The sequence below is a fragment of the Sturnira hondurensis genome, unplaced genomic scaffold (assembly GCF_014824575.4).
Source record: "Sturnira hondurensis isolate 20B ecotype Veracruz unplaced genomic scaffold, ASM1482457v3 Scaffold0005220, whole genome shotgun sequence".
In the NCBI taxonomy this organism is placed as follows: domain Eukaryota; kingdom Metazoa; phylum Chordata; class Mammalia; order Chiroptera; family Phyllostomidae; genus Sturnira; species Sturnira hondurensis.
Genome location: NW_028077851.1, coordinates 1,759,660 through 1,782,706, shown reverse-complemented (window position 1 = coordinate 1,782,706; position 23,047 = coordinate 1,759,660). Strand labels below are relative to the sequence as shown.

Here is a 23,047-nt window from a genome sequence, read left to right as displayed (position 1 = left end):
TGCCTCTCAAAGACATCCTCACCCCTTCTCCCCAAGCTCAGATTTATATCTCTAATTATATGGCAAACCTCCATATATGTGTTCAGCAGATACCTCATATGTATCTAGAGTTATTTCTTCCTCAAGGGTGATCCAAAACAGTGTTGCCACCCAACCCTGTTTGGCTCTCCATCCTCTCTCTCCATGGTTGGGCCCAGTTACCAGCAGGTCTTTTGGAAGCAGAAGCCTGAGCTGTCCCCAAGCCCCGTGGCTCCTGCAGGAGCACATTCAGCCCCTGCCTGCCCTAACTTCTCTTCTCTACCCTCACTGCCACCATCTCGCACTGTCCTTGCTGTGTGGCCCATCCCTTGGGGACCACAGAAAATCAGACCTTGGCATTCTGCCACCTCGGTAAGCTCCTCCTGCACTCCCGGTGAAGCCTGGCATCTCTGACCGCCTGTCTCCTCAGGGCCTTTGCAGCCTGGCCCTACCTGTCTCTCTACTGCAGTTCTTGAATATTCTACCTGATACACCAATTCCAGCCATCCAGAGGACTTAGAATTCTTCCTGGAAGGTAGTTTTTTAGTGACAAGAGCTGATTGAAAATTGATTTTATAAGCAGCAAAAAAAAAAAACAAAAACAAAAACAAAACACAAAAAAACACCAAAAACAAACAAACGAAAACCCAGCATGCTTAATTTAAAAAAACCTTAATTTTCTCCATTAGTTTTCCAGTTTCACTTGATCAGCTGGGACCCCATCTCCGTGGGTCCTGTTCTGAAATCTTCCCACCCAGGCATCTAACTGCTTGTGGGAAGGAAGCACTGAGACTCCACACTCAGCTTCTGGCCTAAGTTTCTGGTTAATGGTCCCCTGAGGTCCTGGTCCTCAGCCACCTATTTTCATGTTCTCCATAATCCCCCTGGTAAATTTTCCTTTTTATTTCTTACTTTAATCCCTTGAGGTTGGTTGGTACTTGAGACCCTCCCTTCCAGCATTCTCTGCGTTCCCCTGGTTCTCTGGCAAAGGACTCTTTGCCAGAACCACCCAGGTGGTTAAGGGGTCCCATTCTTTTGTGCTGCTGGTGGTGGTGGCTGGGGAGGGCAAGCTGATCGGCTCATTCAAATGAGGCTGAGTGTGGTGTCCCAGACCTGAACTTGATTTTGAGGCCATCTAAAGGCTGGAGGTGAAAATTAACTAGTTGCATTTATTTTTCAATTCAAGCACACTGCCTGTATTTTCTGAACAGAGTGCATCTTCTAATTTAGTATATTTCAAGTATTTCTTTAACTACGGCTTGTAGTAAGAAGTAACATTAATATTGTCAGATCCACATCTGTGAATGTACAATTCACAAACACAATATAATTGGGCAAAAAGCTTTCTCAGATAATTAACTATTATTGCATGTGTTACTCTCATTTTTATTTCATGAAAACAGCTGCTCAGATTGACTAAATTAGGGGTCAGAAAGCTTTTTCTGTAAGGAGCTCCATGGGGTCTGTGTCACATATTCTCCTTTCATTAAAAAAAGCTCTGTAAAAACATAAAAACCATTTTTAGAGTGCAGGCTTTGCGAAACAGACTGCAGGCTGGGTCTGGCTCCAGGGCTGCACTGAGTGTGCTGACCCTGAACTCAGTGAATTTAATCACCACTTTAATCACCACCTGCCTGCAGTAGGGAAAGCCTGGCTCTGGTTTTCTTTTTTCTTTTTTTAATTCAATTTATTGGAGTAACATTGGCTCACAAAACCATACAGGTTTCAAGTGTGTAACTCAATAAAACCTCACCTGCACACTGCATTGTGCGCCCACATCGCCCCAAGCTAAGTCTGTTTCCGTCCCCATTTTCCCCTCCCTTTTTCCACCTCCACCCAGCCCTCACCCCCGCTTTCTCTCAATCACCATGCTATTGTCACTGTGTATGTGTTATGTATGTTTGTTTTTTGGCTATGTTTTGCATTCTGAAGGTTAATCCGGAGAACGCAGTTGGCCCCTCCCTACCCTTCTTTCCATTAGTTACTAAATGTGGCTGAATCACCTGCTAGGCAAGCTTCTTAAAAATCAGAATCACAATATTTGCTGCTGAATGATATTCTGGGCCCAAGAACCTGTTTTGAAAACCTCAGCATTTGGTGATTCTCTCTAAATCTTCCCTAAATGATTGGTGGCTTCCCTGTCCCCAACAAGTGGCACTAGTAAAAAGGCAACAGGGTCAGGTATGTAATTTAGGGGGAGAAAAGAGAAATGGTCTTTCCTTTGAATTGGGTTGCTGTCTTTGTCTTTTTCTTTTGAGTGTCAAGATATAATTCCTAACCTTAAAATTATGCTTTCCTTTGTAGCTTTGCCAATTTGAGAATTTACCCGCATGGGTTGGTGTTGCTGGACCTTCAGAGTTACGACGGTGATGCGGAAGGCAAAGAAGTTGAAAGTGTCAGTTTTTCGCTTTTTTCAAAAAGATTTTATTATTTTTAGAGAGAGAGGAAGGAAGGGAGAAAGTGAGGGAGAGAAACATCCATGTGTGGGAGAGAAACATGGATCGGTCGCCTCTTCGCCTCAGCTGGGGACCTGGCCCGTGACTCAGCCATGTGCCCTGAGCAGGAACTAGCAACCTTTTTGCTTGCCAGACGATGCCCTACCCCCTGGGTCACACTGGTCAGGGTCGGTTTTTTAACTTTTATTGACTCAAGTATTTGAGGGTCACAAAACCAGCTCCGCTTAATAATGTTAAAATTATGTCACACAATTGCCGACTTCCCGGCTAACTGTAGACTTGCCTCCCTCCACAATAAGTGATTTTAGAACACAAGTAGTTGTTCCTCAGTTGTTTTGAGGAGCCTGGCTGCCATCTTTCCCTTGACTGCTCGAGTACCAATTTTACTTTCCACTGATGGGAATGGAATATAAATGTTTATCCAGGATGTTGTATCTGCACTACCCTGGGGCCTGCCCTTTTCCCATTATTTTGTTGGTAACTTAAACTGAGAGGTCAGGTCAGCCTGTGAGTCCTAGTTGGGCCTGGAGGCTGCTTGGGGATGGGGGAGGCTGGGGATGCATTGGGTCCTTGCATGCATCACACAGGTCTGTCACCACAGCCTCACTGTCCTGGTCTGTAATTTCGCTGTTCCACTCAGCACATTCCAGAAACCCATTGATTTCTTTTCTTTGAATTGTAGCTTTTGAACAAAGTAGAAGAAAGAATGAAAGAATTGAGTCAGGACAGTACTGGGCGGGTGAAGCGGTAAGTTCCCTCTGGAGTGCCCTTTTATGTTTGGTTAATCGGTATAATAGTCGCAGTGGTGGTGCTGCCCCTGTCTTGTGTCTGCTGAAGATGCAGTGGCAAAGATCAAAGTCAACTCTCTGCTTCTGGCAACACGGTATGCTAAGCTAGTGGGCCCCTCACACCAAAACAAGACACGAGGCTAGTGGCTAGTGACTGCCGCGAGTGACTGCCGCGTTGTACAGCACAGAGGTATTAGCCAGCTGTATCAGATGTGTACGGCTTTGACAGAAGTAACAGTGTTAACATTTGTTGAAAGGGGTGGAGTCGGGAAGATCCTGGGAATTAACAATGGAATTAATGGGTTCCCAGCAAGTCATTCTCAACAGTTTTTGCTCTTGCCTGTCTGGGTGGCTCCTTATCAGGCCCCACAAGTTAGAAGGCTTATCCCTTGCTGACAAAGGCAAACATATAGATGGAGAGGCTCAGAGGGACTCGACCAAGGTCACGCCATCAAGATTGGAAGCATTTGGAATACAGATTTTTCTAGTTCATGGCCCCTTCCAGAAGAGGGAATCCTTGTTGTTAAGAGCTAGGATTGTTAAGTATTTAATGGCTCACTCCACAGGAAGGCTGCAGGGCCAGGTAACAGATCTAGGAAGTTGTTGAATCTCTCTGGTGCAACAGGAAACTGCAAGTGAGAAGAACATGGCATGGTGCGGAACTGTCCACGTGTTTCATTTCTGTCAGAGGACCTGGATTTGTTTGCCCGGTCCAGTTATCAGCCCCTTCATCATCATTAAAAACCACAGCCATGCCCATGTTCCTTTGTGGACTTTTCATCTTCCTCTTCCTGCTTGCAAGAGTTTTCCTCATCTACACACATTTGCATTGAACAGGTTCCCAGTGAGTTGTAAAGTGTCTAAATTTGGTGATGAATTGGCCAACATCACAATGCCTCTGAGTTTTATTGGTGTGGTTGTTATCAGAGCTGCTTCTGGGCATCTGGAAACAGATGGAATGCCTTTAGGGGCTTCAGCATTTACGAGAAGTCTGATTCCTTTGTTTTTCTGGGATTGGAGTTCCTAAAGTGACAGTGAAGTTAGGTTTTAGATGTTCAGTCCAAAATGCAGACCTGCTTTTTGATCGACGCTATCTTTGCATCTTTTCATAAAATCTGGGTGGAGGGAGCGAGAAGTGGTTGGAACTACTTTGCTGTAGGCCCTTCATTATTGTCTTCAAAAGGCCAAGGATGGTGCCCCTTTTGTCTCTGGGGAGTGACATTGTTAGAGATTCTAGTCATTAACAAAGAACTCAGTGACATCTGAAATTATTACTCCCCTGTAGTAGATAAAGTAAATGTGAATTTTCATCTAAGAACTCATGGGATTTCTTTGAAAATTTATTTTTGTATTCTACTTTCCAAAAGAAAAGGAACAGGAAAACAAGTTCCTATCAGTTTTGTTGAAAACAATTCTTGTAATTTACACACTGTACATATTCTGCCTGACTCTCTACCATCCAGTTTTGATTTGCAGTAGTGAAGGTTGAAACCAGAGTTGTGTAGGGTTCCAGAATAGTCCCCATAGCCCGTTGCAGGGAGACAGGTGCATGTCATGCTAGGGTGACTGCTTTGTGAAGATGGTGGCGTCTCTGTCCTGTTGGAGATCTTTGTTTCTTTGCCAGTCTGCAAACCACTGTGTTACAATGGAGGGGAGACCTTGACCTTAGCCAAGGCACTGTTGACACAACTGAGAATGGGCATTGTTTCTTTTCAGTGGGTGTGTGCATAGTTCAGTAAAAGCCTGTAGCTTGGCTGGCAGGCTGGCTGTCAACCAGGAGGTAGGTTTCTCTTCCTGAAAGCTGGGACGTGACATTTGTCACCTTCCCACTTCACTCCAATTTACCCCCCACCATCTGCTGGCAGTGGAAGAGGCTTCCCCCAAGTCCTGTTTGCCTGCTCTTGGGATGGGGGAGGTGTTTTGATTGGGACTCCACAGTTGACAAGATAAACCCCTGATCTGCCTAACATTCTAACAGCTGAATTTTTGTTCACCTGAAAGATGAAGTGGTTAAATCAAGCGCTGTTAGCATTAAACGAGAGTCTCTGGGAACTTGCTTTGTAAATCTCTGTTCTTTACAGACGTTAGTACTATTTTCTCACAGGAAGCCTCATTAACTTCTAACAGGTCCAAACTGGACTCTGGGAAGCAGGTGAGCAGGGAGGGGAAAGAAATTCTTCAGAACAAATCAGGGGTGGCGTCTCCTCGCATTTTAGGTGGCAATGGCTGTTTGCTATCAAACACCAGTGTGTCTGAGAACACATGACTTGGAGACGGTTGTGCTGTGTCTGCCACGAGTTCTTATTTTGTTTGAGTTCCAGTTAGGTTTGCTGAGCCCCTTTTCTAGGTCTGTTTTTCCTTGTCCTTTAGTGTCCTCTGCTGGTAGTTTCTAGTACAGTCACCCTATCTAAATACTGAGTACTTCCTGAAGAATGGAGTCAGAAAATCATTAGTTTGCAGCTACTCTAGTAATATTTGGTTTCAGCAGGAATGTTCTAAATGCCAGAGCAATTGGTGAAGGCGTGTTGGGAGATCAGGACCTCCATCCAGTTTTGGAGGACTACTGTACAGTTTGCTTAGTAAATTCAAATGGGGAAAAAAAGGTACCTTTGCACATGGAAGAGATCTGGTGCCATCTACTTCAACCATGATTACATTTTACATCACCAATAATACAAGGGGGCCCCCCAAAACCCTTGAATTATCTTCTCGAGGGTGGGTCCCTTGCAGTGCAGGCTTCCCCTCTAGGTGAGTGTTCTATGAACCCATCTGTATCAGTGTACCAACTGGCGTTGTTGTGAGAGGATGGGTTTGGCTTTAGCAAAAAAATTTTTTGAAGAGTCTTTCCATGTGTTTGTCTATTTCTTGATGGGTGATTATGCGTGCACCTGCCCACACTGCAGTGAGTGTTCAGCAGTTTTTGACCCAAACCAGCATGACCCCTGTGCTCCCACCCCTGTTCACCTGATCTCACCTCAGGTGACTTTTTTTGTTTCCCTGGATGAAAAAAGTCCTCAAAGGGAAACGTTTTTGCCAACATGGAAAATGAGAAACAAAAATGGCAGAAGCACTAAAAGGCAACAAAATCAATGTGTTCAAAAACTGTTTTGAGCAGTGGGAAAAAAAACATCTCTATAGGTGTATTGCATCAAATGGAGAGTACTTTGAAGGTGACTGAAGATTAAACATGTAAGAATAAATACACAGTTTTTTACAAACAAATTCTGAGGTGTGTTTTGAGGGTACCCCCTTGTAGAACGAGCATACATCTCTTGTCCCTGACATAATGCCCATATAACAGGATCTAGCAGAAGCAACACCTGCTAGAGTGTGGTTGGTAGGGCAATAATATGCATATAATAATTTGTAGTTGTAATTTGACTGCTTCACCTTAAATATCATATGGTGTGCTTGAGTGTGATATGGTTATGCTACAGAATTACATGCTTATGATTTTGTAATAAAAGATTTTATGGTAAATTTTTTTTTGCCGGGCCCTGTGTATGTCAGCCTGACTCTAAGGAAGAGATACAATCAGGCAAACCCACTGGAGGGGTTTTCTTCAGAACACCTGGTCTGCACTTTTACAAGATGTAAATGTCATGAAACATACAGGAGAAAAAAACTATTCTAGATTAAATGAGGATAGAAAAGCAAGAACAAAATAATACAGTGTATGATCCTTCATTCAAAAGGAGGACAGCTATGAAGGACCGTGTTAGTACAATTGGAAACACCTGAATACGGAATCTGACCTACGTAATGGTATTACGATCTGTGTGCACTTGTAGGAGAGTGGTAGCGGTCCTGTGCTTCTGTAGGTGCGTTAAGAGATCCCTGCTGACGTGTGGTGTCTGCAGTGGCCATCTTCTCCTTCAGCTTTTTATGAGGAAATTTTGTGTCTTTTATTGTTTATTTTTCTTTATTTAATTATTGTGTTTTCCATTACCATTTATCCCACCTATACCCTGTTCCATCTCCACCCACCCTACTTCCCCCTGTTATTAGGAAATTTCAAACTGGGTCGGGAAGTTTTTACAAAAGTTAAGTCCTTTTTGTACAGCAGTTGTTGAGATTTGGTGGTTGCCATGTTTCTTAACCCTGAAAGACAAACATTACATCTGTGGGGTAATATTCAGGAGATGCTTCTTCTGTACACTTTTGCTCCCAGGTCCAATTTTTTAAAAATTTATTTATTTTTAGACAGAAGGGGAAGGGAAGGAGAGAGGGAGAGAAATATTGATATGTGGTTGCCTCTCGTGCGTCCCCCGCCGGGAACCGGGAACTGGCCTGCAACCCAGGCATGTGCCCTGACTGGGAATCGAACCGTGATCGTGTGGTTCACAGGCCCGCGCTCAATCCACTGAGCCACACCAGCCAGGGCTCCCAGGTTCAATTTTAAGGTAGCCTTCACCATAAGCAGCGAGCATTCTTACAAGGCTCATTTCCATTTCACTTTTTTCCAGGTTGCCTCCCATAGTCCGAGGAGGGGCCATTGATAGATACTGGCCCACTGCTGATGGCCGCCTGGTTGAATACGACATAGATGAAGTGGTGTATGATGAAGATTCACCTTATCAGAACATTAAAATTCTGCACTCCAAGCAGTTTGGAAATATTCTCATCCTTAGTGGGGATGTCAGTAAGTATTCCGTCCCTACCCTGATGGCAATAACAGAGTGACAACGGGTTGGATTATGTTGTTTTCCTGACAAATAACAATGCTGTGGATTTACCCAAGTCTGTCCTTGGCTGTTTTTTGAACTGAACATTTCTGTTGTGTTAACCTGTGGATTGTCTGGGCCTTCGTGTTTTATAGCAGAGCTATAAAAACCTTGCCATGATATTCCTTTTTCTTAATTCTTTGTGATGAGTATTTGGACTAGATTTCAGTAAGTATAATTGCTTATTTACAAAAATCTTTTTATTATGGAAAACCTCACATCTAAATAGACACAATACTGTATTTTGGTGTGTATAATGCGTTCTTTTTTGCCCAAATTTTGAGGGAAAAATAAGGGTGCACATTAGACATGGGTATAATGATTACCTATCATGGGTGTAATAATCCCGTATATAATGCTCACTGATATTTACAGTAGTGTGATGAACCCATATATACTCACTATTGGATGTCAGCAATTATCAGCTCCTGGCCAGTCTTGTTTCCCCTAAACCCCAGACCACTTTCTCCCTCATTTTAAAGCAACTCCCAGATGTATTATTTCACCTGGAAAGACATCATTGTTTTTAATTATTCACATCAGTACATCCTTTTGACTGAGTTTTCTTCCAAATGACTAATGTGTATATATACGTAATCTGTGTGTGTAACCTATTCTATTGGGGTTGATCAAAACTCCGCCATCCCAAAAAATAAATTTGTAAATTTCTGACTGTTTAAAGATCGAAAGGGAAACGTCTTAGGCTAGAATCCAGTACTTCGTAGTGGTGTCAGCCAGGTGTTTGGGATCGTCACCATTTTGGACCTGTTTCCTCCCTAGATCTGGCGGAGAGCGATTTGGCGTATACCCGGGCCATCATGGGCAGTGGCAAAGAAGACTACACTGGCAAGGACGTGCTGATTCTGGGAGGTGGAGATGGGGGCATTTTATGTGAAATAGTCAAACTGAAACCAAAGATGGTTACTATGGTAGAGATATCCTTTGTTATAGGAGATCAGGTTCAATGGGCTGCTTTTGTTTTCTTCCCTTTTTGTCCTAAGACTCCACTTAAAGTTCTGAGGCAAATGTGGGTCAAGAGTGCCTGAAACAAACACTTCAATTTAGTTTTTAAACTTTTAAAAAAGATTTTATTTACTTATTTTTAGAGAGGGGGAGGGAGTGAGGAAGAGGGAGAGAAATATCAATGTGTGGTTGCCTCTCGCACGACCCCAACTGGGGACCCCGCCCGCAACCCAGGCTTATGCCCTGATGGGAAATTGAATGGGCGACACATCCCCCCCCTCTGCCGGTTCCCATGGGTTCCCACGAAGGTGGGCACTCGATCCACTGAACCACACCAGCCAGTGCAAACAAACACTTCAACTTAGTACCAATAGCCTTTTTATGTGACCCCCCACCAAAGAAGCAGAGATAACTTAGTTACAAATTAAAGAGCAAATGATTTTGGTACCAGTCTGCTGCTCAGCAGTTGCTGAAATAGCTTTTTTGTGAGAAGAAAAAATCAGTTCCTTTTGAGTGTTCTTGGTGCAAAAATAAAATCATTGTCTTAGTCATCATTTTTGAACTTGGGATACCCAAAGTTAGTGTTACAAAACTTTTTTCTTAACCTTTTTCTTTGAAGTGTTACTATTTCAGAATTCTTTGATACATCCAAATTCAGGGAATATTTGTCCTTAACCTGGTTCGAACATAGACCAAATGGTGATTGATGGGTGTAAGAAATACATGCGGAAAACGTGTGGTGACGTCTTAGACAATCTTAAAGGAGACTGCTATCAGGTATGTTTTCCAGGTAATGTTAAGTGAACTGATAATACCATAATACATGTTATTGATCTGAATAAAAAAATTTTTAAGTATATTTGGTTAAGATAAATAGATCCTTTTGTAGGGTGGAAGAAAATTTCCCTCTACCGTTCTAGTTCTTGGCTAAGACTCCTGTAATCACAGAGGAACAAGAGAAGAACAGACCTTTATTAGCACGTATATTTCATGTATACTGGGGAGATAACCAGAGAAAAATGAGTAACACAGAGTTAGGTCTAGAATTTAGGCTTAGATATCATGTTAATAGGAAAAGGGGGTGTAGTTGTTTTAGGGGAGAATAGATGACTTTTAGGAAAGATGAATTGGACCCTTAGAAGAATAAGTGAGGAGGTATGGTAGTTTGTGACAAAGTTTGCCTGAGTCCACACAGTGTCAGTCTGTTCTCCGGAGATGAGGGGTGATCTTCCCTGGTTGAATCCTCCGTAGAGGGAAATCTATGACAATTGAGGTTACTTTCGGAGGATCTGTGTTTAGGCAGATAAAGCAGAGTTCAGAGAAAGCCTCTCTCTGCATGTGCTGTTTTTCAAGTGCCTACAACTCAAAATAGTCAATATGCTAAAGTGGCATATTTTGAGGTGGCATGTTCTCCCCTTCATTCCCTCTGTGAGTTATATGTATGTGTACTTACAATAAGAAAGAACTCTGGAATTTCTGGATTTGATACCATTCATTCATTCTCATCTGAAAGATGTCATGTACCTTTTTCTGACCTGGCAACCACCGCCTTTTGTCTCTCTTCCCTGGACAATCTCTCTCTGTATGGATCTTTCTTTCAGAGGGAATGTACTAATAAGCAAATTAGTCTCATCTTAAATTCTATTGTGCTTGCAAGTTCACCTATCATTACATTTTGTATTATATTTTGAGGATGCATGTTTGATGTCCATACTTTACAGTACTTGTTAGTACAAGGTAACCAAGCAAAATACTTATTTTATTTGAACAGAATCTTGAATATCTCCAGATGTATAGACAATTTAGATGAGAGCTTCAGTTTGTTGCTATGTAAATTACTCGCCCCTACCCCATCATCTACCCTGAAGTGTGTGCACCCAGATTTGATTTCATAGAACATGGACATTAATTTTTTAAGCTGAGAAAGGAATCATCTCTGCATTAAAATGCAGTTGTAACTTTTGTGGGACAAAAGGAAAAGATCTGTATATTTCACTTTGTACTATTTGAAGGTTTAGAAAGGGAGGGAGCAATAGGGTTCTTTAGAGCATGAGGGATTTTTTTCACAATGAGCTAAAAATTACTGTTGTTTACCAATAATGTTTGCATTGTTAACCATAATCCCTGCCTGGGGTGTTTTAACATTTAATGCGCACACCTGTACCAAGTGGGTGTTATTTCTATTTTGTGGATGAAGAAGATTAAGCTTAGAATGGAAAGGACGTTTTTATTACAGGTTTCAGGGTAACTTGAGACAAGTGCTTCAGATTCCTAGTTCCTTACATGCATGAAGAAAATATAAACAGATCTCCAGCTCAAATTTGTGAGTTGTGCATTGTTATAATTAAAGACCATATTTCGGTAGGAAGATTTGCTAACGACTTTGGGGGGAAAGCCTTTCCACTGGAGTGTCCATCATGGGTAGAGCACCAAAGGTAGGTGGTGGCCTAGACAGTCCGGCATTGTAGGGAAAGGAAAAGGAGTGTTTCCTTTGAAATGGCTGAGCTCTGGAGGAAGTTGGCTGCCTGAATGCATCCTTTTCTCCCGGCCTTCTTCTGGAACAGAACAACCACCAGGGGGAGCCTGGAAAATTCTTCTGAGCTTGTAGAGCTTTCAGTCTCCTGCGCAGCGGCAGACAAGGCCTTTAGGCATTAAAATGCGCCAACTATTAACAGAACACCAGGTCTTTGCAGCTGTTTATCATTTGAAAGATAGATAATTACTGAGTTATCCTTTTTTAGAAAATAGAAAGTGTTCCAAAGCACTCTTCCGTTGCTTTTATAATGATGGAATAATTTTAGTACTAAAATCTATGAACGAGTACAAAAAGAATATGTATGTATGTACAAGGTAAAGTAGTAGCGAATTAAATCTAGCAGCTTATTTAAAGAATTATGTATTATGCGCAGGACAATTTTAGTTCATAAATGTAAAAATATGAATATTAAGAAATCAACATCATTCATTACATGACTCATTTAAAGGAGAAAGTGATATTAATAGATAAAGCATTTGGGAATATTTAGTCATTCTTAACAAAAACTCTTTAGCTAGAATAAAAGTGCAAAAGGAGGGAAACTAAACATAGTAGAAACTATCAGAAACCTAAAGATAATATTGTATTAAATAGTGTTGATGCAAGAAACATCCAAACCTGTAAGAATTTTTATGAATTTACTTGAGTCAAACTGAAGAAAATTGCTGGGAAGCAAAATCTTAATGGATTAAGAAAATGCTCCAGAGTTTAGCGGTTTTGTGGTTTATTTTATATACTGCAGTCAAAGGAGGAGGTGTTAGGAGGGTTATATAAAACCTGTTGGTGGTAGGTTAGGGAGGCAGGACAAAGCGAAGTGGGGAAATTTCTGAGACTGGATAAAGACTAGAAGGGATAGACACAAACTTTGTTTACATTGGTGGATATAGGATAGTTAACAGTTAACAATTAACAATTAACTCAATAACGACAACTTTGAGGGGTTCCCTGGTCTGTGCTCTAGTGAGAGATTGTGCCCAGAGGGGTCTGGAAAAAGGAAATGACCCTGGCATTCCAAAGATACGTTATATCATACTAGGTGCAAAAACACAACCAACAGGTTGAGTTAAGGTAAAGATTGACCTTGTTAAGGATGATACCAGTTTAGGACATGACTACTACCTTCCATGACTTGCTTTTATTAGGAAGGTGTAATTTCAGACCATCCTGTGTGGTTACTTTCAGTCTCTGAGTTTGTAAGGCTGCCAATGCAGGCCCGCCCCTCAGCTTGTCGGGTTTAGTGTGTGGCCTCTTTTTTGCCCACATTGGCAAACCACATAAGGCACTTCCACTAAAACTAGGAACAAGATAAGGATGCTTACAACCTTTATTCAGCATTGTTTTTGAGGCATTAGCTAATTCAGTAAGGTGGGACAATGAAAAGAGTATACATAGAGAAAGAAATCATTTGCAGATAACATGTATGCTTAAAAGATCTGGGAAAGTCATCTAGAAGTCTAGTTGAATTCATGAGAAATTTGGTAGGGTGATTGGATAAAGGCAGACTAAAAATTTCTTCTGCTATGCTAAATGCAAAACAGGTTGAATTGGAAATTGGGGGTGAAGGGTAGGCTGGAAACTCTTCAAAGTCATGACCAATTCTTAAATACCTAGGAATAAGTTTAACAAGAATTATGAGTATTGTGAGACTGAAAGAGTAATGTTAATGTCTTATTGAAACACAGCAACTGAAGTTTGAATCTGTGGGGAGAGATTGCATTTCTTGGATGAAGGTATCAACACAGTATCTTTCTCCCTAATGATAATGAATTCTAATCAGAATCCCAAGGGAGTTGAAAAAATTAGACCAAATGATTCTGAAGTTCATTTGCAACAATAAACTTCTAGGAATAGCCAAGAAAAAAGTTTTAAATAAATAATCGTAGTGAATGAAGGGAGATTTGCCCTCTTGTAATCAAATAAGAACTATGATGTTGACACAGGAACAAGACAAATAGAGAAGAGAAATGCCACAGAGGCATGAACACAAACAGCTAGAGTGGCCTAACGTGTGTTGACTCAGCTCGAAAGAGAAGGAGGCTTTATCTAGAAATAAATGAAAAGGCTAGAAATAAATGACAAAGATTTATTCAAGGGTATAGATTAGGGTTTGCAAACTGAAGTACAACCAGGCCAAGGCCATACCCAAAGTGTTCCAAAGTGCAAAGAAAAGCTGTGAGTATTTATAGTAAGAAGTTCAGTTTTTACAGTAAAGAAGTACATTCTTGAGAAGAATCAATCCTGCATCTTAGCCCATTGATTGGTCCAGGCTAGTAAGCCTCAGATGGCCGGCAATCTGGACAGTACAGTGGTTTCTTAAGGTCATTCAGATGGTCATCTGGGGGTCTGACGGATGTCCAAGCATTGACGTGCAACTAGATGTGCATCCAGGCATTGATGGAGGCCTGGAAAGTTCAGAAGTTTAAGTTCTCAGGCTTGTTAAGGCAAGAAAGAAGAGAATCGTTTCTTCATGCCTCGGCCTACATTTTAAAAATAATTTAGCAGCTTGACCATCATACTGACTCCATTTCTTTGCTCTGATCCTTCACCCGATTAATTATTTCACGTAGGAAAAGAAGATTTAGTTGATTTAACGAATGATATTGGCATAATGGGCTGTCCATCTGTATGAGAGCAAAGTTAACTAACCCTAAAAGCCACAGAGAAAGGAATTTCAGATGGTTTAGGTTCTAGATATAAAAACAAACACATTCAGGAAAATGTAGGAGTTGGGAAACTTTTAAATTTAAAGGAAGGACAAGAACCTCAGACTGTAAGGATGACACACTCAAAGCCAAAGGCAGACTGAAAACAATGCTGCCGACAAACATGGCAGGGAGTTGAATCCCTTTAATAATACAAAGAGCCCCTGCACCTTAAATTTTAAAATTAACTACACAGGAGAAGGTAGTAAGGGTATGAACTGGCACTTCTCAGAATGTGGAAGTCAAATAACCTGTAAACTTACAAGACGTGTGCCCCTGTTGGTGGCTTAGGAAGTTCGTGTGAAAATGTTAGCAAGGGATTTGACAAAAATAGAAGAAGAGAAGCAACATCTAGTGCTGGGTTGGATGAAGGTTGCTTGCATGCATTGTTGGTTGGAGTGTGAAGTGCCATAAAAACTCAAATACTTGTGCCTTCGTCTTGCAATCCGATGTTCGCGGATCCAGCCCACACACAGAAACACATCTAAGAAGGTTTGTTATGACTGTGTTTGTAGACGCAAAGGCCTGAAGATGATAAGTATAGAACCTTTTCAGTGGAACTGTACAGTTTTTACAAACATCATTACTTGGTGTTAGGTAAATATTCCCAAGTTCAGAACAAGGTGTGTGACCCTAGTTTTGCAACAGAACAAGCACTTGTGTTTATTTGTAGGTGAGTGTTTCTAAGAATCTGTTATGAGCATAAGGGAAAAAAATCTGAGCGTATATGATGGGATTGATAAGTCGATTTAATCGACTTATCAGTCCCATCATATACGCTCAGATTTTTTACGCTCACAACTCGGATGTGAGTGGCTTCTGTGTCTTTGCATGGTTGTGTCTGAATGGTGTAAGTGAAGGTCATTATAAAATATTAGGACAGTAGGATTCAGTTATTTTAAAAATATGTGACTTTGAAGATATGTGTAGAAACATTGATAGAAAAAATGTGGAATAGATTATTTTTTAAAAGATTTTATTTATTGCCCTGGCTGGTGTAGCTCAGTGGCTTGAGCACGGGCCTGCAAACCACACGATTGCAGTTCGATTCCCAGTCAGGGCACATGCCTGGGTTGCAGGCCTGTTCCCGGTTCCCGGCAGGGGACGCACGAGAGGCAACCATACATTGATATTTCTCTCCCTCTCTCCTTCCCTTCCCCTCTAAAGATAAATAAAAATAAATAAAATATTTTTTAAAAAGGTTTCATTTATTTATTAGAGGGGAAGGGAGGGAGAAAGAGAGGGAGAGAAATATCAGTGTGTGGTTGCCTCTCACATGGCCAGCACTGGGGACCCGGCCTGCAACCCAGGCATGTGCCCTGACTGGGAATCGAATCTGCGACCCTTTGGTTCACAGCCCAAGCTCAATCCACTGAGCTACACCAGCCAGGGCTGGAATAGATTATTTTAGGGAATTGTGGTAAAGTTTGGTTTCTATTTTATTACGTGTGATTTTTGTACATAAACATGCATTTCGTGGGTAGAAAAATAAAAGACAAAGGGAATGACTCCTGCCCAGAACCAGATGGTTCCTCAGCATATAGGCTTTAGTACTCCAAAGACAAAGCAAACCCCAAGCTTAGTTCCTGAATTTACTGTAAAAGGTGTGTGTGAGAGTTCCACCTCTTAACTGCTGTGCTTCCCTCACCAATAACTCTGCTTTGGGAGCTGGTACTTATGATATGGCTTTATTCATTCCCAGCAGTACTTGAAAGCATTAGAGGCAATTGGAAAACCATACGTTAAGAGTTTGGAGGTTTTGGTTGGGGGGGAAATGGAGACATCTGTACTTGAACAACAATAAGAAAAAGAGTTCGGAGTGTGATGCAAAAATACGTCAATAGACAACAAAGTTATTCAGTTCTTCGTGTAGAAGAAAATACAGATGGGAGGAGAGGCAATATTATTAGATTAGGGTTAAGATCGTGAACCTGGTTGATAGCTCTAGGTGTACTTCTCGGCTCTTTTATTGGGTGCCCTTGGGCAAGCTTTGTAAGCCCACAGGTTGGTTTTCTCTATTTGTAAAGTATGGATAATAATAGTCCTGGAGAGTTGTTTAGATTAAATGAGAAGGCACACAAAAGCATGTACTAAGTACTGAATTTTAGCTCTTACAGGCATGGGTGGAAGTCCTTTTTGTTCGTGTGGTTAGGTGCCCTGGATTGTCAGCCCCAGCTTGCATTTCCCCCTTTCCTCTTCAAGTGTTTAACTACTTCCACATGTATTGGCTCACCCACATCTATTCCTGTTCTTTCTGGAAGGTTCTAGTAGAGGACTGTATTCCAGTACTGAAGAGGTACGCCAAAGAAGGGAGAGAGTTTGATTATGTGATTAATGATTTGACAGCTGTTCCAATCTCCACATCTCCGGAAGAAGGTAGATTTTGTTTTGTTTTTACCGAAAATAATGTTCATGGAAATGTTTTTCTGGGCACCATGTGAGAATGAAAGAATCTTAGAGATTATCTCATTAAGTTCCTTCATTTTCTAAAGGCAAACTGAGGTCTGTCTGTAGTGGAAAGATGGGTTGTATTTGGCTTTGGTCAAATCCTGTCCTGCCCCTAAATGATCAGATTAACCGAGTCGCTTGAAACAAACAGGAAATAAAATGAGTCATAATCATATTTTTAAGACATTAGGTTGTTTGAGAATTTATTTGCATTATGTGAGCTTTAACGTGTAGTGGGACAAACTGGAGACCTGCGTAAGCAACACGAGAGGCAATTCCCTGCTGTAAGCAGACACTCGAAATGACTGCTGGGTTGGGGTGTCAGTGTTAATGATTTTTATGTAACCGTGTCTTCCTGCTGAGTTTGCACACTGGGTCCCTACCCGATGACCCTTGCAGTTTCATTCTTGGGGTGTTGCTGCTTTCCCCCTTACTTAAAGAGATGCATGTTTGCTTTTCTAAAGAGTTTTTTAAAAGATCTTATTTATTTTTAGAGAGAGGGGAAAGGAGAGGAGGGACCATGGATGTGAGAGAGAATCATCAGTTGGTTGCTTCTTGCACGCCCCTAACCAGGGACCTGCCCACAACCCAGGCATGTGCCCTGACTGGGAATCAAACTGGCAACTTTTCAGTTTGTGGGACAATGCCCAGGCTACTGACCCATCCCAGTCAGGGCCATGCACATTTGCTTTTGACCTACTTGTATATGTGCACATATGTGTGTAAGCCAATACACATATGTGCACATACATATAAATATGAATTTACATATTCACAAATGACAGTACATTATTAATAAGCTCCCAAATATTGTCTTGAACTCATGGCTCATTTTATTTATTGTTGAGTATTAATTTGTGTGATTTTTAGCTATTGTTTCTGATGCATGCAGATCTGTATTTCTAAAACTTAATTTTTCTAAAATTCAGATTCCACATGGGAGTTCCTCAGACTGATTCTTGACCTCTCCATGAAAGTACTGAAACAGGACGGGAAATATTTTACACAGGTTAGTCTACTTAACCGTTCTTCCCCCCAAACTCTCAATAACCATTTTCTGTTTTAAAATGAGAAAGCATAGAGCAGCCTAATTATGCTCTTTGTAGCACTAAGTTTGAAAATAGCCAACTGGTCATCTATTGGAATGAATCAGTTCTGTTGTGTCTTGTTACCTTAATCTTCCTGATTTGTCAGCCTTGAGCTTTGGCTGTAGTATGAGCTGCTACCAGGAGATGGAGACACAGACTGTGATTTTTCCATTGGTAGGCAATCTACATGAAACCTGCTCAGACAGAGTCAGCTTATTCTTGTAAAAGCAACCCAAATCCGTGAGTTGGGGAATATTCACAAGTGAAATTAGCAAGAAAGTGTGACCGTTTTCTCTTGTTGAGAATATTAACCTGGTAGACAGCCCTCTTGGGGACCTGCTATCTCAGTATGGTGGAGTGATAAAAACACTTCCTTAACAGATCACCACAGCCCGTTCCTTAAATATTAATGGCTCAGGCTTTGATAAAACTTGTCTTGGCCACCTGACTTTTATCATAAAGCACATTCTATGCTCAGGGCTGTGTTAGTTTCCAAGAATTGTCCAAAAGATGTATTGGACATGTTTCTTGTCCTTGCATTCATTACAGCTGGAGACCTCAGGCAGCCTCCCTTGATCATACCCAGACCCACACGGTTCATTCCTACAGACTGGGGAGGCGTAGGCCTTTGAAGAAGGAGTGGTCCAGTCAACAGCACAGAGTGCATTGATGCTGGATGTACTGCTGTGGTTGCCATGGCGCTGTGTTTTTTTAAACTGTCAGGTGATGTGCTCAGAAGACACCCTTGATTTACACCCACTTCCCTTTCCCAAGTGTGTCTCTTAGAACTGGAGTAAGGTTAAAGATGTTCTGAAAGTGCTGTATGGCCCGTGGCTTGGTGATTGACAGAAGCTAGACATTCTGCTTAAAATTGCTTGCATCACAGGAGCGAGTGTATAATGTCCTTGTGGCTGCTTGAAGATGACCTTGTCGTTGTGCCACAAAGCTGGCGAAGGCATCGCGGAGTGTTGAAACTGAGTTCTGCTGCGTGGGGGAGTTTGAATTTGAATCTGGGAAAGAATTGCTTTCATGAGACTATGAGCCAGATCCCAGGTCTTGACCTCCTTTCTCTTCCCTTTAAAACTGGGCTATTTGATAATGTATGTGACATTCATGTAAATTATGATGCAGACTATTAGCAAACCCCTGACTCCCCTTAGCTTGAGAATTGGGCATTACCAGTACCATTGACACATCTACCTTCCTCCCTGATCTGCCCACCTCCTGAAAGCCACCCACCTTTAGTGTTTTTTTAAAAATTTCTGTGCCGTTCTTTATAGATGTTTCATATATGTGTGATATGCCAAATCATAATATTGTTTAGCTTTCCTTAATTTTGAACTTGATAAAAATGGTGTCCTTAAGGATTTATTCTTCTGGAGCTTATTTTTACATTACAGAAGTAATACATGGTAACTTAAATTTAAAAGATACAAGCAATACAGAGATTTAAAGTAAAAAACCAAATGTCACGTATTCACACCTAACATGGGGCGAGGAGAGCTTTGTAGAACCAAAGCTACTGAATTGGGATTTACCTTCTCAAAGTGCTCTCCTCCTTGCCCCATTATTCCTTTTCTCTCATCCTTAATAAGTGCTTAATTTTTTGCTATTTGATTTTTGTTCTGTGTTTCCCCTGTACCTTTCTTAAGAAAAGAAGAAAGAAACATGGTTATTTAGGTACACAAGAAAGTGGAATGCATTACTTTTTTGGGTAGGTCTCTATTTGTGGTGGGGTTTTTCCCTTCCCCCTTTTTTTAAACTGCTTTTTGACAGGGTTGGGGAAGAACAAATTGAAAGTATCCTGTTTCCTTACCACATTGTCTGTAAGGAGGTCCTCCCATGTGCCCTCTCTCAAGAGAGAGTGTGGTGTCAATTTTAGGATGGCAAGGGAAATCATGGAGCCATGCACCTTGGTGGCATTTCCGTTCTGCAGCTTCCCCAGTGGTGATGTGCTCTAAAAATAGCCAGGCGATGTTTTCTATTTGTGAGGCTTAAATTACATGTGTGGTGTTTATATGCTCTCATGGTGAACTTGATGTTGAAACCAAATTATATGCTGGCCAAGGGTACTTTGGCCAAACCCCCACTGTAGGACCCTAGAATGATGGGTTACTAAATTGGCTGGCACTGAAGGACGACGTCATGTTGAGCAAATGTGCAAAGATAAAACCGCCAAGACCCGCTCTCAGAATAGTTCTGTGTACCCACCTGCCCGTGGCTGGCTGGCTGGTTGGTTGGTTTTGAAATACCAGCCTCGAAAATGCTTACATCACGAACTGTCTTTATTCGTGAATAATTTTCATCTTACATTGTGCTTGGCTATTTTGAGGCAAATTGATAGTGGAGTTCTTCGAAAGAAATAGCATCAGCCCGTATATGCATTAGCCCTTTGAATGTTAAGATCTTCAGTGGTTAAAAGAAAATAGGTGGCATCGAATGCACATCTGGTTTTTTAAATCCATTATGAAGGCTCAATTTTGCTAAAATGATAGACTCTACCCCCAGTCTACTGAATGACAGTTGGTATTTTAGCACGATCACCTATGGTTCACATGTACATTAAAGATTGAGAACCACTGCTTTCTGGTGGCAGTTCTCCTTCAGAGAAGGCCTGTAGGCAGCAGCCATAGCGCGCTGCTGAAATGGCATGATCCTGAGGCCCCAGTTCCACAGGACTGGCAGCTGCATGTTGCCACATGGTTTGACCAGTAGCACGCTTGGGAGATATGTGGCCAATCAGAGCACACCTTGTGTCAGGACCCCTTTGACCCATAGTGAGATGCCCCACAGTGAGGGGAGGTACCACACCAAACTGGGAGCTGACGGGCTTCAGTGTGGAGGAGTTAAAGATGGCTGGCATCCAGAAAAAATGTACTCCTTCAGCTTGGAGGGAGATGGAACACATTCCTCCAGGCTATCCTGCAGTAGCTGAAGGAGTACTGCTCCAAGCTCATCCTCTTCCCCAGGCAGCCCTAGGACCCCAAGAAGGGAGAGAGTTCTGTTGAAGAACTCAAGTTGGCCACCCAGCTGACAGGACCAGTCACGCCCACGTGGAATGTCTGCAAGAAGACAGCTGGGGTCATTGTAGAGGAGGAGAACTTCAAGACATTTGCCAGTCTTTGCAAGGCCCGTGCCAAAGTCCAACTCTTTGGCATCCGGGCAGAAAGAGTCAAGGAAGCTGCAGAACAGGATGTTAAAAAGAAAAACTGCCGTTGGCAACTTGTGATTTAAAAAAAGGGGATTGAGAAGCAGAGCTGTAGAACCAGGCAGAAGTGGTGTACATTCAGCCAGTTTACTATGACTTTTGGTCAGCATCTCTGATTCTGTTTACTATTTTTACCTCATTGACACAGAGTGGCTGCTGCAGCTCCAAATGTTACATCTAGGTTATAGGCTAGAAGAAAGTTGAACGGGTGGGTTGTTGATTTTCCTTGATTGTCCAGAATAAAAAATACCTTTCCCAGTATTCCCAAGGCAGATATCCTCTATATCTCACTGACCACCCTGATGTGCTGGGGAAGCAGGTCAGTGGAGGCAAAAAAGGGACAAAAGAACAATGAGGTCAGGAGAGAATGCTTGATGGGGAGCAGAACTGGGCAATATCCTTAGTCCCTGTGTCCCAAATAGACTTTAGTTCTCTTTTGCCTGAAATGAGATTTGGGGGAAAGTGTGAGGGGTGTGACTATAGTTCTGTGCTGGTTATCTTAGACTTTATATGAGGGTCATAGTTTAAGCTATTCTGGAAATCAAGACTATTACCTCTCTTTGATACATTATTTTCAGTGCAGTGGTGACTACTGGGAAACTTATTTCGAATGGCTTATGTGTATGAATCTTTGCTAATTGCATAGTGTTGATACAATGGCTGTGTCACTAATGAGAAATTGGTCTCACTGTTTTCCATTGCTTCATACTCTAATCATTTGAAATGGCTTGGTAAATGAGGTAGAAGGATAATGAGCCAATGGATCTATAAATAGAACTCAGGGCCGTTTATGAAAGGATAGAAACCTTATCCCATTTTCAAAGGTGAACTTTTATCTGAAGCTAGAATTGTTCTCATTTATTAGTGACCTTCAAATGAGTGGGACCCTCCGTGGACTCAAGTACCCTATTGTTTGCTTTCCTCTCTTTGATTTAGGGGAACTGTGTCAATTTGACTGAAGCCCTGTCACTCTATGAAGAACAGCTCGGGCACCTGTATTGTCCTGTGGAGTTCTCAAAGGAGATCGTCTGTGTCCCTTCATACTTGGAATTGTATCCTTTGACCGTATCATTGTGTTGCCAGATCAGAACACCAAGTGAATCCCATGCCAGTGTAACATTAAAAAAAAATCACTCTTTAGTATATTATATAAGGCCCCAGTTTTCAAACTTGGCTGTACATTGGAATCCTCTGGGAGTTTAAAGCAGTACTGACTGATTCCTGGATCCCGCCCTCAGATTCTGGGGTGTGGCCTGCCACAGCTTCCCAGGTGATTTTAACTGGTTGTTGCAGGCAGTCTCCAGGCCTGCTGCCTCCTCTGGGAACTAATTAGACATGCAAATTCTTAGGCCACACCCATACTGCTGCCCAATGGCAAAAGCTGGAGGTGGCCTGCCTTTAGCAGCCCTACAGGGGATTGGTAGGCACTTTAAGCTTCAGAAGCCCTAGAGTAAGACACCACCCCAGCTGTAACAGGCAAAAAGACTGAAGGCATGCGTTCAACTTTTATATCAAGATGATCTTACTTTAATATTAGTTTCCACACTTCTCGATTCTGATTTGCAGTAGAAATTGAGAGCTAAAAATAATGCTGGTGGTCTCAAAGATAATGTTGATCTCTGTTACTGTTACTTAGTGAAGTTAATCTAGAGACATAAGAAAATAAGAAAAGAACCAGGGGAAAACCAGAATGAGCACTGTCATTAGAAATTTATAGGGCGTTTCCTCCTTCCAAAAGACTATATTCTGCGAACCAAAGCTTCCTTTTTTGAGGTGGCAGGTTCCTGTGACTGCTGTTGGCCTGCAGAGCCCTGGCAGTAACCCCACCACTGACCCCAGGGTCCTCCCTGGGGTGAGTTGAGTGCTGTGTGCTTTCCCCCTGGCCATGTTCTTCCTTGGCATGTAGCAAACTTAGACACCTCTCTCTCCCCTTACCAACTGTTCCCCTTCATCGGAGTTCCTCTCCAGAGCAATTTTTAGAGTCAGGTCTGTGCTTATCTGTGGACAGACTTTAGAAATCAGTTGATAACATTTGGCAAAGGGGTCTTTGGTCCTGCGACTTGCCTTCAGCTCTTGTCCCTCCTTCCACCCTTTTTTGCCTTCCCCTCCCACCTCC

At 42.0% G+C, this 23,047-nt stretch overlaps 1 protein-coding gene and 1 pseudogene across 2 annotated transcripts in view; both read left to right on the top strand.

Annotated features, from left to right (window-relative positions):
• The window catches only part of SMS (spermine synthase), an 86,811-nt gene that overhangs the window by 62,619 nt on the left and 1,145 nt on the right, over window positions 1-23,047 (top strand). For both annotated transcript variants that reach the window (XM_037046231.1, XM_037046232.1), the window contains 8 exons: window positions 2,323-2,413; window positions 3,157-3,221; window positions 7,729-7,904; window positions 8,767-8,921; window positions 9,637-9,726; window positions 16,449-16,563; window positions 17,565-17,644; window positions 21,868-21,983. In XM_037046231.1, coding sequence (XP_036902126.1) covers window positions 2,323-2,413; window positions 3,157-3,221; window positions 7,729-7,904; window positions 8,767-8,921; window positions 9,637-9,726; window positions 16,449-16,563; window positions 17,565-17,644; window positions 21,868-21,983 — 888 coding nt within the window. The remainder of the gene's footprint in view (window positions 1-2,322; window positions 2,414-3,156; window positions 3,222-7,728; window positions 7,905-8,766; window positions 8,922-9,636; window positions 9,727-16,448; window positions 16,564-17,564; window positions 17,645-21,867; window positions 21,984-23,047) is intronic.
• On the top strand, window positions 17,850-21,203 carry LOC118987255 (60S ribosomal protein L13-like; annotated as a pseudogene).